General features: G+C 31.9%; 1 protein-coding gene across 1 annotated transcript; it reads left to right on the top strand.

The window, feature by feature from the left end:
- Window positions 1-8132: 8132 nt before the first annotated feature.
- Window positions 8133-9475, top strand: Smp_095520 (putative dynein light chain). The gene is made up of 2 exons (XM_018794537.1): window positions 8133-8467; window positions 9212-9475. The coding sequence occupies exons 1-2, from the start codon at window positions 8277-8279 to the stop codon at window positions 9288-9290; spliced, it is 270 nt and encodes an 89-aa protein (XP_018648940.1). The 5' UTR covers window positions 8133-8276; the 3' UTR covers window positions 9291-9475.
- The last annotated feature ends 4594 nt before the right edge of the window (window positions 9476-14069 follow it).

Below are 14069 nucleotides of genomic sequence, written 5' to 3'. Positions count from 1 at the left end.
TCCAGCTCAGAGAACAAACCTACATCAAAAACTCGCAAGACTTAAATATGTGGTTATGATTTTGAATTCATTTATTTTAAAGGCGATATTTGATTTCTCAATTCTCAACTTAATAAAGTAAATGATACCACATTTTGAATTTGGATACATCACTTAATTTTTAAACTTTACATTTGGCTCAAACTAATATATGAATTTATAATTTGGTTAAATAGAAATAATGAATGTTCTACTTACAAAATACATTTTTTGTTATATATTTCTATATACAAAAGAGTTGAATGAAAATACATTCTTGAAACTAGTATGCCTATTAATCATATTTATAATTACATAAAATTACTCAGTGATAGATACCAATGTAAGTTGTACACATGTATCTCTACAATTCGTTACTATGATCATAATTAATAATTTCATACTCTTTCATTTAAAGTTAATTTTCACTTATTAACTAGATTATAAAGTTAAATAATCGATGATGTACTCCGAAGTACCTCTATTCGTCTTTTTTATAATAAACTAAATTTAAGAATAGTTATCTCTGATTTATTACGTTAATTATGATAATTATAATTAATACATTTTCTTTATTTTGACCAATTTATTATAGAATTTAATGAAATATCTAACTATTTGTTACAAAGTCATTTTAAAGCTTATATTGGTAATTGATATTACCCGATATAGTTGTTGATGTGAACAGCAAAACAAGAAGCCCTAACAAACTACGGAAGCTATTTTTGGAGACGTTATTTCACATAATTCAAAGCTTTTAAAACAGTAACATTTACTTTTGTCCCTAGTCTATTCTACAGATCATAAGCTTTCGTGTGATGTATGATTCACTGCCATAGCCTTTTTTGTTTCAAGGCTATTGGAATTTAGACGTAACCTTTTGTACTCTATTTTCTACTCTAAACCCCACAGTTTTGGACATAATTGTATTTTCCTAATTATTGTACGTTCTAGTCAGGTTAGTTATCTATTTATTCATGTACCTGTTTACACTAATCTGAATTCAGAATTCGGGTACCAGATCGGATTTGGAATAAAGCGGGTAGTGTTCCAGTTGTTTTGTCTTCTCTCTCTCTCTCTCTCGCGTGCTTGCCAGCCAATCAGGGATAGAATAGTTTTCGTCTCTCTACCCCCACTTCGAACTCACACATACTAGCCTCAAAGTTAAGCCAGTCAGCCTTAGCATCAAGATCTTAATCTACATCAGACAAGTTATACTCAGCACGAAATTGGGTAGACAGATCAAGGATGTACCAGTTGTAGTTCTCTTTAAATTAGCTTTGCTCTTCTGATAAATAAAATGTTCATTTAAGGTACTATTTTAAGTCATGTCATATATTCTATTCCCATGTAAGCTTCTTTAATTAAGTGATAAGAAACTTTGTGTAACAAAGCGCGTTTATCAAATGCTGTTGATCTCTATCGGCTACAGGAAACTATGACTTATAACAATATGAAAATATTTCATTTTTTGTGGAATTAAATTATTCATTTGATACTGTGGTGTATGCTACTGATATTGACAGATATAAGTAGTATGTATCATCAATCGAAAGTGAAATACTTGGAGGCAGAAGGTAAAGAAGATCGAAGACAGGTGAACGAGAACAGAGAATGATTGGTGAGGAAACAAAAGAACAATGAAGTGTGAGACAGTTGATTGACATTTCGCAAATGAAGTATTTACTGTATGATTTTGAGATTTTCCTAAGATATTCTGTTATTTTGTATTCAAATACATTTGATTGTTCCCCTTTTTGTTCTCGTTCATTACAATACTGTGTAAAATTAAACTGACAGTGTGAAAGCTTTGGAACAAAAAATATGGATTTATGTAAAAAAATGAAACATCCATATGGTATATGTAACATTGATAAAGAGAATTTTACCTAAAAGTCAAAATTATTGCATCTTGCTACAATTTAGTACCTCATGATTTTAACCATATAAAACTCCAAGATAATTCATTCGAATATAAATACATGATGCTCACGTAGAATGAAAACGTAAAATAATGAAATGAACTGTACAATTTGCTCATATTGTTTACGTGGCGAAAATACAACCTAATATCGAAGTTAAATTACTCGGATACGTAATACATAAATGGCAACTCAATTGTGTTATTCAAATCTTATTATTTTGGCTTTTGTAACAGAGATAGAATAATATACTGTTGTTGGAATTCAAAAATAGCTACAGTCTCCACTTATATATGATTTGTACGTGAGTACACTTCTTCAAACCTTATAATTATAAAAAGCTAACATGTAACTGAGCGAATTTTAAAATCACGTATTATGATTATCCCAGTTACCACAAAAGTTTATTAAAAATTTGATGTGATATTCTTCCTTGGCACATCATTACATAAGTGCATGATACATCATGACAACTGAAATAAATTATCTCACTAAATTTAGTATTTATTAAAGTTTTTTTTCATTTTATTGGATTCAACAATGATATTATATTGAATCCTAAATGAAACACTGTCAACTTACATTTATCAGAGGGTTTCAAGGAATAAGTGCCATGAGTGGTTAGTTTTTCTAATGAGTTTAGATGTGATCCCTAATTCATTAATTCATCTATTTTATATAACAGCTAAAATTTATTTCTTAAACTTCAGAGTAGATTTCTACCTGTCTCTGTAATACGAATAATCTAACTACTACTTTGGAAAATGTCAAGGTATCTCCAATCTAACACATAATTGGACATTGCATTTTCTCATTTTCGCTATCGAATAATTAACATTTAAATGCTTACCAGCTAAGACAACTTTTAATTTCATCTCTAAAACTGATTGATCAGTGAGTGGTGATCAATGTCATGTGTGTCAGGTCCTTCTTAGTGTAGATCAAATCCTACCAACCAAGTTCCAATGTGGCCACTAGCCTAGGTGACTTGACATTGCGTGCACTATGTTGAGATATGATGGTTGTTAGAAATGGTTGACAAGAAACCCTGTACTTAGGTTTCGTGCTATTTGGCACTCGTCAGCAAGGTGTACCTGTAATTTTGAGGGAACTGATGCTGCCTGACAGCTTCGATCCCGTGTCAATCAGCTTCACAGTCAGAGACTTTATCACTGGGCTATCCAGACCACAACTGACCTCCTGTAAGCATAAACCAGACTAAAAATCAAATTTTTTAAATAACAAAGAATATATAAACTTTCTATTTTGTCTAACTGTACGATACTACAGTGTCAAAAAAGAAAACAAAACAAGAATTTTGAATTATTTCACATAACATTTACACAGAATACAGTATATTAGTGTTTCTCATTTACAGTTAGTCAAAAGTATTTCTAAGTCGGTAAACATCTGGCAAATACCTTTAAAAATAAATGGCAAAACAACAATAAGATATTGGTACACATACACACATATACATATATATGTGTATATGTTCAACCACCCACTATTAATATCGACCTAACATGTTTAGAAAATGGCTGGTTACACACTACAATACATTGTTATTGAATTATAGATAGAAATGAAGCCAAGTTACTAAACAAAAATTTTCAGAATAAAAATGAAATTAAATTTTATTGATAATAAATTATGATAAATTTATACATAATCTTGTCATCATTCATTTCATTTCTAGTAGTTAGTCATAGAATATCAATTTTGAAGAATGCTACTTGTTTAGTTTCTTTGACGAATGAAAATAGAATTGTAATCATTAAGAAATAGATATAAACTATTCAATAAAATGTAATTCTTAAAATTGAACATACTTTACATAAGCATGACAACAAAAAGAGAGCATTGTTGCCATCGCCACAACTAATATTAGCATTAGATATTGGAGAAACATTTGAATAAGTGAATATCAATATAACTGTATGTAATCCATATATATGTTGGTTGTTTGGATCTTTCTATTGATACTTAAGACTATAGTTGACCAGTCTCTTTTGATATGCGTGAAAATTGTGTAAACTACTTCAATAGAGCCATTAATTCTCAAGTAGTTTATGTAGTGATGAATGGTGATTGGTAGTGAGGTCTAGGACGCGCGCTTCGTCCTCTTCGGTACTCGTCAGCTTGATGTATATCATATCCATTCGTTTTTAGTTACATTTCTTTTTTTCTTATTTATATTTTTCTGGACAATTTCGAACTGACACTGAAAGAAAGCATAAATCGGCAGAAGAAAATACAAATAATTATTTACTGTATTTTAGTATTAGAAGAAGAAAATGAGAAGGATAATTTACTTAATATATTTAATAACGTTCACCCATTTATTACTCTTACACATGCGGAAGAACAGAGAAATATTACTTTGTATCTGATGTCCAACTAACATGCAGAGTAGGTGGAATACTAAGAAGAGGAACACATAGAAATCTTGCAGTAGGACAATCTGCTCATCTCCATAATGCTGTACTAATTAGATATGAAAGACTTCAACCGTGTCAGGTGTTAGGCAGTTACCCACCAAAGACAAAGGAAGATCGTCGTGAAATATCGTGGGTAACTTGAAGTAAAACACTAACACTGTTGGATCACGGATCAGGAGTTTTAAGTTAAGCGCTCTCAGGAGATGGAACATGCTCTGTCCGGGTTCCGCCAATAGGATCGTGGATACACATTACTGAGAAGCACTCTACTAGGACGAAGTAGCAGTTCAGTGTTTCCAGGTTTCCAATGGTGATATAACATTGATCGGTTCATGATGCCGATAAAAGCTCAACACTCTACAAAACAGTACTGAGAATATCATACTTTCTCCAAATTTTACAGTTTTATGAATTCTTAGTATTCGTCTATTGGTTCTTACGTAACTACTATGTTACATACCTTTCATCAAAATATTTTGTTTGTTCTCTTCCTACATTATCTGGTACAACAAATTTTTGATTTTCTGAATAATTACTTTGATTATTATAAACCTCTTTCTTCCAATTACTCAATATTATTATGCAACCAATGGGACATCATATAATTATCACTCAACATGACTATTCGACAAGGAATATTCCATCGCTGCAAATCTGATATACATTTGTGTAGAGCCACAAAATCCAAATATGTCAGCTAATACTGTTTGTAATTCAATTCAATATTAGCAATCTTATTATGCAAGCAATTACAAATTATATAATTCAGGGAAATTTCATACTGATATTACGCTTTAAAAACAAATCCATATAAGATTAAATGTGTTGTTATCATAGGTGGATTAAGTAAGAATTAATGATCTACCAGTCATTCGAAGCCTCTACAATAGCTGTCTTCCATATAAACTTCTAGATTTTACTTAATTTGCAAGTTAGCATTATATTAGACAGCATTAAATTTTACAGTTACAATTTTGAATGAAAGTTACAGTTTGACTTCTTACTGAAAAAGAAAGAGGCTTATTGAAATGTAAATTACAGATTTGAATACCGACGAGTTATCACTGATCAATAACTAGCTAACCAGCTAGAAGTACTCTTCTTAGAACCCGAATCCATCTTTCTAGTTCAAGACACACTATCGAAATGTCAAATTAAAAAGTTATAATATGTGAATTATTCAGCACAAGATCTCTAGATTTTATTGTCGGTTATTATATTAAACCCACATAACCTATCATCGCTTCTGAACAGGCCAATTTATCCATTCTTCTTGAGTCATGTTTTGACCTTGCTAATTATTCACTTATCTACCCTGTCTGTTTTTATGTGAGCGTATGTGTGTACACTTCTCATCCTATTCCTCACATGTCTGCAACTTATTTTTATCTGTCTATAAATATTGATTAACGCTTGATCAAATGGAGTTGGCTCACACGCCTTCTCCATCTCACGTCATTGACTTTCGCTCTCTCCTATTCGCTCCATCCCTCTGATTTCCTGTATAGATCACTGGGTGAACAAAACGTATTTATTCAAGAATCCATTCTCCATTCCGTTATACCGTAACGCAAATTAAGTCGATAATTATATAGGAGAATAGTCACGATGTATGTTTGAACAGCAATTATTTGATAGCAATCAGAAACGATCCAACTAGGATCAGATATAAGGCCACTAAAAGATAATATTTACTTGGAAAAATCATCAAAACAATTTTCTAGTTGCTATCCTGAAATGTGAATATTTTTTATTTTCATTCTATACGAATATCAAGTCGTATATTTTACTTGAAGTTCACAAATAATCTTTACTGTATTTATTATTTGATAAGTTTGTAATAAATAAAAATTGTGGATAAACATTAAAGAAATAAAGTTTAGAATTGAACTGAGACAGTAACAGATAACGAAATTATTTGTTCACTGCATAACAACTAGTGAAAATTATTTTAAAAAATGTTAGGGATTGGAAAGACGATAGTTTAGTAACAACAGATTTAGTTACAGGGAAATAAACTATTTAGTAATATTGTTGATGAAGTTTAAACAAGGCGAATTGTAATACCAAAGAAAACAAATTAACGTCTGACATTTATTCATGTGAAGTTGAAATAAATATACTAGTTTTTATAATTTAAAACTACCGCTAACTTTTTCAGTAGTATTTTAGGGATCAATAGTAAACTTCTAAAATGTAATGGATTATAAGTCACATATATAACTAATAGCTTTATACGTATTCGTATTTCTTCCACTTATCTCCAAATTAGTGAATCCATAACCTCCAATAAGAATTGAAGGAGTCATGGAGTAGACGGACTTGAATCTAATTGATTACACCAAACTAAAGAAACTGTGAAAAACACTAGCTTATTTGATTTATCAAGCTTATCTAGGAAAAACCTACAACTGCCTCAGCTCGGACAAACCTTTTCTATATGAAAGTAATCTTAACGTACTTTAATAATTTTCAATTCATGAACTAAACGATAAACAAACTATATCTATGTGGAGCCTAATAAAGACTATTTATGAAGTTGAAAATGAGTTTTTTAAATTGACACTGCTGGATGTAGATAGATACGATATGAAGACCTTTTCAATTTTAACTTCACTATAAATGATAAGATCTGATATCTCTATAATCTCTCTTTCATAGAAAAAAGTTCTCAACCACTACTCAGTTGTATACCATTATCCTCTATAACAACAACTTTTATGTTCCAGTGTGCAAAATATTTTTTCGACCACTCCTAGAATACTCCAACTTTAATCTGAGTATGTTCTCATTAATGAGAAAATTAGTTCGAAACTTGTTTAACGGTGCTTTACAAGCAGTTTTCTCTTGAGTCGTTGCACTTAAAACCACAAATACAAATTCATTTAACAAAGACATTATGATATGTAGAAGCTGGGACCTAAAATAAATCTAATCTGTTTCTTTAAGATACCTAATAGGCTATTTTTTATTTATCAATCCAATTCAACACAAAGTAACATATAGTTATAGCATTCTTAAGTTGGTGGAGTATGGGACGTGTTTACGTCAATAACTGTTATTTAAGAAGGTCTAGTGATAATTCTTTTTTGAGGTTGCTCTTGTATTACAAATCGCTCAGTAGTAATAAAAATTACCGCTTGATTATAAGAAATAGGTATACATTATTTTAAATATAATGCACATTGACTGAAGTGTTAATAATATGCCCTCTACTGCAGATCATTCTTACCAACATATACATTTGACAACAATAAAACTTTTCTTGTTCTTCTAAGATTATTAACTAAATTCAGTAATGTTATTCCAATTCCACTAAGATTCACCACTTAATTCGTCTTAGAAGAGAAAAGAAATGTTTAGTGTAAGAAATAATTAATGTTTTCAATTATTCATTGCTTTCATTTAGTCAACATTTTACAACGTATCCATCTTAAAACTATTCACTTTAATATTGTCACCATCATCATTTAAATAGACTTTTCCACATGTTGACACATGAACAAGTTTGTAATTCAACAAATTAATTCATTGACATTGTCTAATGTAATGAATACATAGACGTAGTATTCTTTCTGATTCATTTAACTAATTAATCAATCTTATTACCAACTTAAGTAAATTATTTAACTCTAAGCTAATCACATTTGAATGATGTGTACATGATTATATATATACATGTATAGATATATATACATGTATATATACATGCATATATATACATGCTCCATTAAATAATAGCTTATCCATTTGAAGCTATGCTACTAAAGTGAATTACAAAATTATGAATTACCTAATTTAATATAAAATAAAAACTATAAAATTGTACAATTTATTCTAAATTGCATATTAGTTGTTATTAATCAAATTAAATTATTATTATTATCATTACAAAATGAGTGAACGTAAAGCAGTTATTAAAAATGCTGATATGAGTGAAGAAATGCAAGAGGATGCAATACATATAGCTGCTGGTGCTATAGATAAACATGATTTAGAAAAAGATATAGCTGCTAATATAAAAAAAGATTTTGATCGAAAATATCATCCTACATGGCATTGTATAGTTGGACGACATTTTGGAAGGTAGGTTATACATTCATAAATGAAACTTGAATAAATCATATTAATAAAGGTATTATCAATAATAATATATTATATGATTGATAATATCAAGTTAAAACAATTATAGATTAAGAAATTTCAAGACATTCTTGTAGACATCTTTATGTATAATATATTAAATTTCTACTATTCCAAATGCAATCTTCATTGAAAATAATGAGCTTTAAACTATAATTTCATTTGTGTATTATTTGTTTGAACAAACAAGTAGCTATCAAGACTCAGTAGCTAAGTAGATAACATGATGGCGTTTGAATCGAAAGGTATTGGGTTCGAGTCATAGAGTAAAATTCAACTCTTGGATGCAGGAAGATCCAGTTGACGAGCTCAAAATAGGATGAAACGTACGTCCTGGATTCCATTGATAACTATCCTTAATTTCTGCTCATAATACTTGTAATTTCTATGGTATGAATTCTCAAAATGCAATATTCAAATACCATCAAACTGACCTATACATAATAGTTTTAGGTTCAACCTGTTTATATCTATAACTGAATTAAAAAGATTTACAACTATAAGAATTCTTGGTATATGATGAATGGATAAGATATTTACCAGCTTCAAATCAAATCAGCAATACGAATCTTTATATGATGAAATATTTCGTTAATTTTAAAAAAATAATTTTTATATGAATAATTAAATATTTTTTTTTTTCTATTTTTGCTTTTCCTTTCCTTTACTCATATTTACATAATCAAGTTACGTAACACATGAAACCCATAATTTTATATATTTCTATTTGGATGATCGAGCATTCCTTCTTTTTAAATCAGGATGAAAGGATGATTTTTTTTACAAATGAACTTATGAAGACAATTATTATGTAACATTGCAAATTTTATGTATCTATTTAATGTATTTTGCTTTTCTTCATTTATGTCTTCATTTACTGGATTACATTATGTTAGTAAAAAGAAAGGGAAACTAATTGATTTAAACAGAATATACCATTATTGTTAAATATGTTGAGTGTTTTCTTTTTATTATCAGAAGGGGTTTTGTGGAGATCTAGTATTTTCTTAGTTGAAAGCGTGAGTCAATTGAAGCTAGAGCACCATGGAAAACCTGGAAGCACTGGACGGCCGTTTTCTTTTTCTTGGCAATTTATTTAAAATATTAAAACATGCGTCCAATGTTAATTATTATATTGATATGCTTAGGGTATACATAGTTTTGATCTCTTGAGAAATGACATGTTCTTTTCCAGATGGAACTAATAAAAAATATACACATCGAATGATAAAGAATAGTTAAGAAAAGAAAACTATAGCTTGACACTTCTGTTTTGATCTAAAGAGTTATCCAAGAAGTGATTGCTTTGTTTGTCAAGAAGTATTGAGAAGAAAATAACAACACTAATCTTGATAGGTTAACATAAGAAAGAGTTATTTACTGATCATAGAGAAGATAAATATGTACGAATTAATTGAATGGTGTAAAATGTCTTCGACAAGTCAATCAATTTAGATATATAGATATGATGACATAATAACGACTCCTAATGTGTAAATATATTGAAAATACAAAGAAAGTCTTTTTTTATAGATTATTTTTGAACGATGGTTAATAACTATTGGAAATATGAAAGATTTACTAGGCAGTTATGGAGATTTGATGAAAGAAGAGTAATAATAAGAACAAGAACTCTTTAATTAAAATACGTTTAATGCAGAGCATCACTGATATAAACACTTTGAAAAAATAAACTGAATTTGTATTAGAAACTGGACTTATAAGTTAGATTTTTCTTGATTAGCATTGTAACTAGTTTTGATACAATCAAAATCAGTTTGATATCGAAAGTGCTAATAGCTACTGGATACGTCATATAGAGAGAGATAATATGTAAACGCTGCTACAGACGATTACTTAAGCGAAAGTCAGTAATATTGCCTTGTTTTCATTGCAAAGTACTGATTGAATATCAATGCATTGCAAAACAATGTTTGATAATTTTTCAGTTTCATAAGAATTAAGCAAGGGAAACAAACGTGCAGTAAAGTCAGTATTATGGCCTAAATCATTTAGTCTGTGCGTCAGAAAAGTTTTCAAAATTACAATACAGTGACATATTTAGGCGAACAATACTGTTTTCAATTCTTTAACATAGCTACCATGGACTAAACCTATTAGGAATGGGCTGCGTATTGACTAATTCTGACCATTTTCAAACCACAAAGAAAGATGCTTTCTGTGTCATTTGCTGATGGTCAAACATTTAATTCGCAGCTTTGTTTTAACATACTTTGTTGATAGTAGCTGTTGTAAAGGAAGGAGCATTGGAAAAGTAAGGAACTTCCGAAATATTTTCAGGGTTATTATTATGATTTTTAATCTCATCGCATAATTATTAGATAACTGTATTATTATATTTTTACATCGCTCTTATTGTAAGCTTTCAGTGGACTTATCAACTGTTGCTATGCGTTTTACCACTTGATTATTTCTAATTGATTATGTACTGTTTGCCTTTTCCTCTACCACCTATCGAATGATTGTGTTCAAAGTACGATTTCCTAATCAGTGTGGTTTGTAGTCTGATAGGTCTTGTATATAAGGTGAGTGTTTGAGAAAGATGCTGGCTGGCTGAGCGGTTGAAATGTATTGCTAATAGAAGACTGGCTAAAAACTTATTGGGCTCAAAACTGGGGATTGAGAAGGGGTCGCGGACAGACAACCAATAAGTGTGCAGTTTACGCTAACTCTAGGTTATTTGTGGTGGCCAGAGCGCATCAGTGCTTAGGTCTCAGGATGGTAGACTGTAGTCGGGATAGCATATGCGGGTTAGAAAAATTATAATCAGCGGTTCTGAATGGCGAATTGAACTCGTGATATCGTTCGACACACAACACAGACACAACATTAGCCATGTGATAGAGCTGAAAGCAATATGTGTTCTCTTGATTTACGCCAAAGGGATTTTTAGTGTTTTAAAACATAGTAACGCTAGACATTAATTGATGTAACCATTTTCAGAAATTCACCAACAAGCACAGATTCAACACAAGCTACATAATTATGGTCAGTTGAATAATGATAATTTCTAGGAAGATATTCAGTAATGAATATATCGGAAATGTGACGAAACTTATTGTTGATTCGGAGAAGAAAGGATAATATTTGTTGAACAAATAAATAAATTTAATGTCTTTGGAATAACAGTTTAATGGTTGCTAAATACCTAACACTGTAAGACAGAGACCTCACACCATTTAATAACTGCTCGATTGAAATATCTTGTGTAGACAATTGTTTATGAATAATTGTACATTTCTGGTCATGTTCGTGGTAGTTCTCCAACTTACAGCTCCGTACAATAGAACTGTCTTCATCTGCATTTGTTTGTGTGTACAAGATAGTAGAGCTAAGTTATCTGGGAAGTCCAAAACGTCCAGTTGCATCTAACCTGTCCATTCTGTTCCGTACTTTACCACAGATGAGGAAGCCTTCATAATCCAGTCGAACACCAGATGAAAGAGAAAGTGGGAGGGTAATCAGCCTTGTATGACACTGATCATCATTTGGGATTAGCCCGTTAGCTGTTCTCCTTGCACGACTTTGCACTATAGTCCATCATATGAATTACGGATGATTTTGACTATTTTCTCAGGTACACCATAGTGTCGGAGTAGGTTCCACGATGTTCCCCTATACACATTGTTGAAGGTTTTCTCAGAATCAAAGTAGTTGACGTATCGTGGAGAGTTCCATACGGTTGATTGTTTAACAATGATCCATAGTGTCACGATTTAGTCTGTGCACGATCGATCCAGACGGAATCCGGTCTGTTGATCCCGAAGTTGGGCGTTTACTAAATCTTTCATCCTGTGCAGCAACATTCTGTTGAAAACTCCTCTTGGTTCCGATAATATTGTGATTCTTCTGTAGTTCTCACACTTGCTCAGATTTCCTTTCTATTTTTCACAGCCTCATTAGGTAGCCGTTTTTCCATTCTGTCAGTTGCACTTGTTCCTCCTCCCTAATCTTCCTCAATAGAACGTGGACCGTGTTTATGTGTCTGCCTTCAATGCTTCGACTGGTATATTATCAGGTCCTACTAATTCCCCACTCTTGATTTGTCTGGTGGCTATCCTGATTTTTTGATCGTTTGTGGAGTGGCATCTGTAGGAATGTCTGTGTGTGCTGCTTGTATGTCTGGTGGATCCAACGGAGATGGTCTATTCAAGAGTTCCTGAAATTGTTCTATCTATCTGTTCCTCTGTACTTGAATCTCGGTTATTGTCTTGCCTTCTCTGTCCTTGACCGGTCTATCCAGTTTACTATATTTCTCTGTCAGTTTCTTCCTTGTGTCATATAGCTGTTTCATATTTCTTTCTGTTGCAGCTTTTTTCGCTGTCGTTGCTAGCTTTTCTACTCATTTCTGCCTGTCAGCTCTGGTGCTCCTCTTCACTTGCTTGTTTTTTCGTGTGTGTGTGTGTTGACGTTTTCTGTCCTTGTTCGGCTGTTGTTATTTGCTGTTTTTTGTTCATACTTTCTTGAATCTTGTCTAGGGTTTCGATAGAGATCTATTCCTCATAATGATGCTTGTTGTGTCACAGAACCTCCTGACACGTTGACGTTAGAGCTTTTTTGATTCCTTTCCAGTTGTCCTCGATCATAGTTTCTTGTTCTTTCAGTAGATCCTGTAAAGCTTGGAACCTGTTGTTGAGAGTTACCTTGAGTTCGTTGAGTTTGTTAGTATCTCGAAGGAAGGCTGTATTGAACCTTTGTAATACTGTTTCTCCAGTTGTCCAGTATTTCTTTAGCTTCAGTTTCATCTTGGCCACAACTAGGTGGTGATCTGAAGCTATGTCAGCTTCTCACCTTCCTGGTTTTCACGTCTTCCATTGACCTTCTGAATTTTTTATTGATACAAATATGATCTATCTGCTTCTCTGTGATGTGATCCTGTGAGACCCATGTAGCTTTGTACATACGCTTGTGTGAAAATATTGTGCCACCTACAACCATTTTGTTGAATTCACATGAATTTGCAAGCCTCTCACCAGTTTTGTTCCTTTCTCCCAGTCAGTTCTTGCCGTTCATTAGTATCTTTTAACCCGATGTTTTCCATTCCGACTTTGGCGTTTAGATCTCCTATTAGGATGGCCAGGTCTATTCCTGAGCACTTCGCTCTGATAGATTGTAGATTCCCGTAAAACTGATTGTTATCGTCATCATTGCTATCATTATTTGGTGTACAATACTGGATAACATTCATTGTAATTCCCTCCTTTGTTTCCAAAGATGCTTTGATAATACTGTATCCACGGGATTCCCATCTGTTACGTTCTTTACGTGCTTCCTTAGAAAGTATCAGAGTAAATCCTCGAGTGTATGGAGCATTTCCTTCTTCTTGACTCGAGTACAGCATCATTTCTCCTGAATCTAAACGTTTCTGTTTAGCTTGAGTCCAATGAGTTTCGCTGGTTCCGAGAACCGCTAAGTTGCAACTCCTCATTTTCGTTGCTATTTGACTGGTCCTTCCGATCTCTCACATTGTCCCTATATTAATTGTTGCTCTGGTTGTAAGAAGGGGCACTGGTGCATGAATTTC

Source organism: Schistosoma mansoni, chromosome 1 (assembly GCF_000237925.1).
Source record: "Schistosoma mansoni strain Puerto Rico chromosome 1, complete genome".
Classification (NCBI taxonomy): domain Eukaryota; kingdom Metazoa; phylum Platyhelminthes; class Trematoda; order Strigeidida; family Schistosomatidae; genus Schistosoma; species Schistosoma mansoni.
The sequence above is the reverse complement of the archived record's forward strand: the minus strand, read 5'-3'. Positions and strand labels throughout refer to the sequence as shown.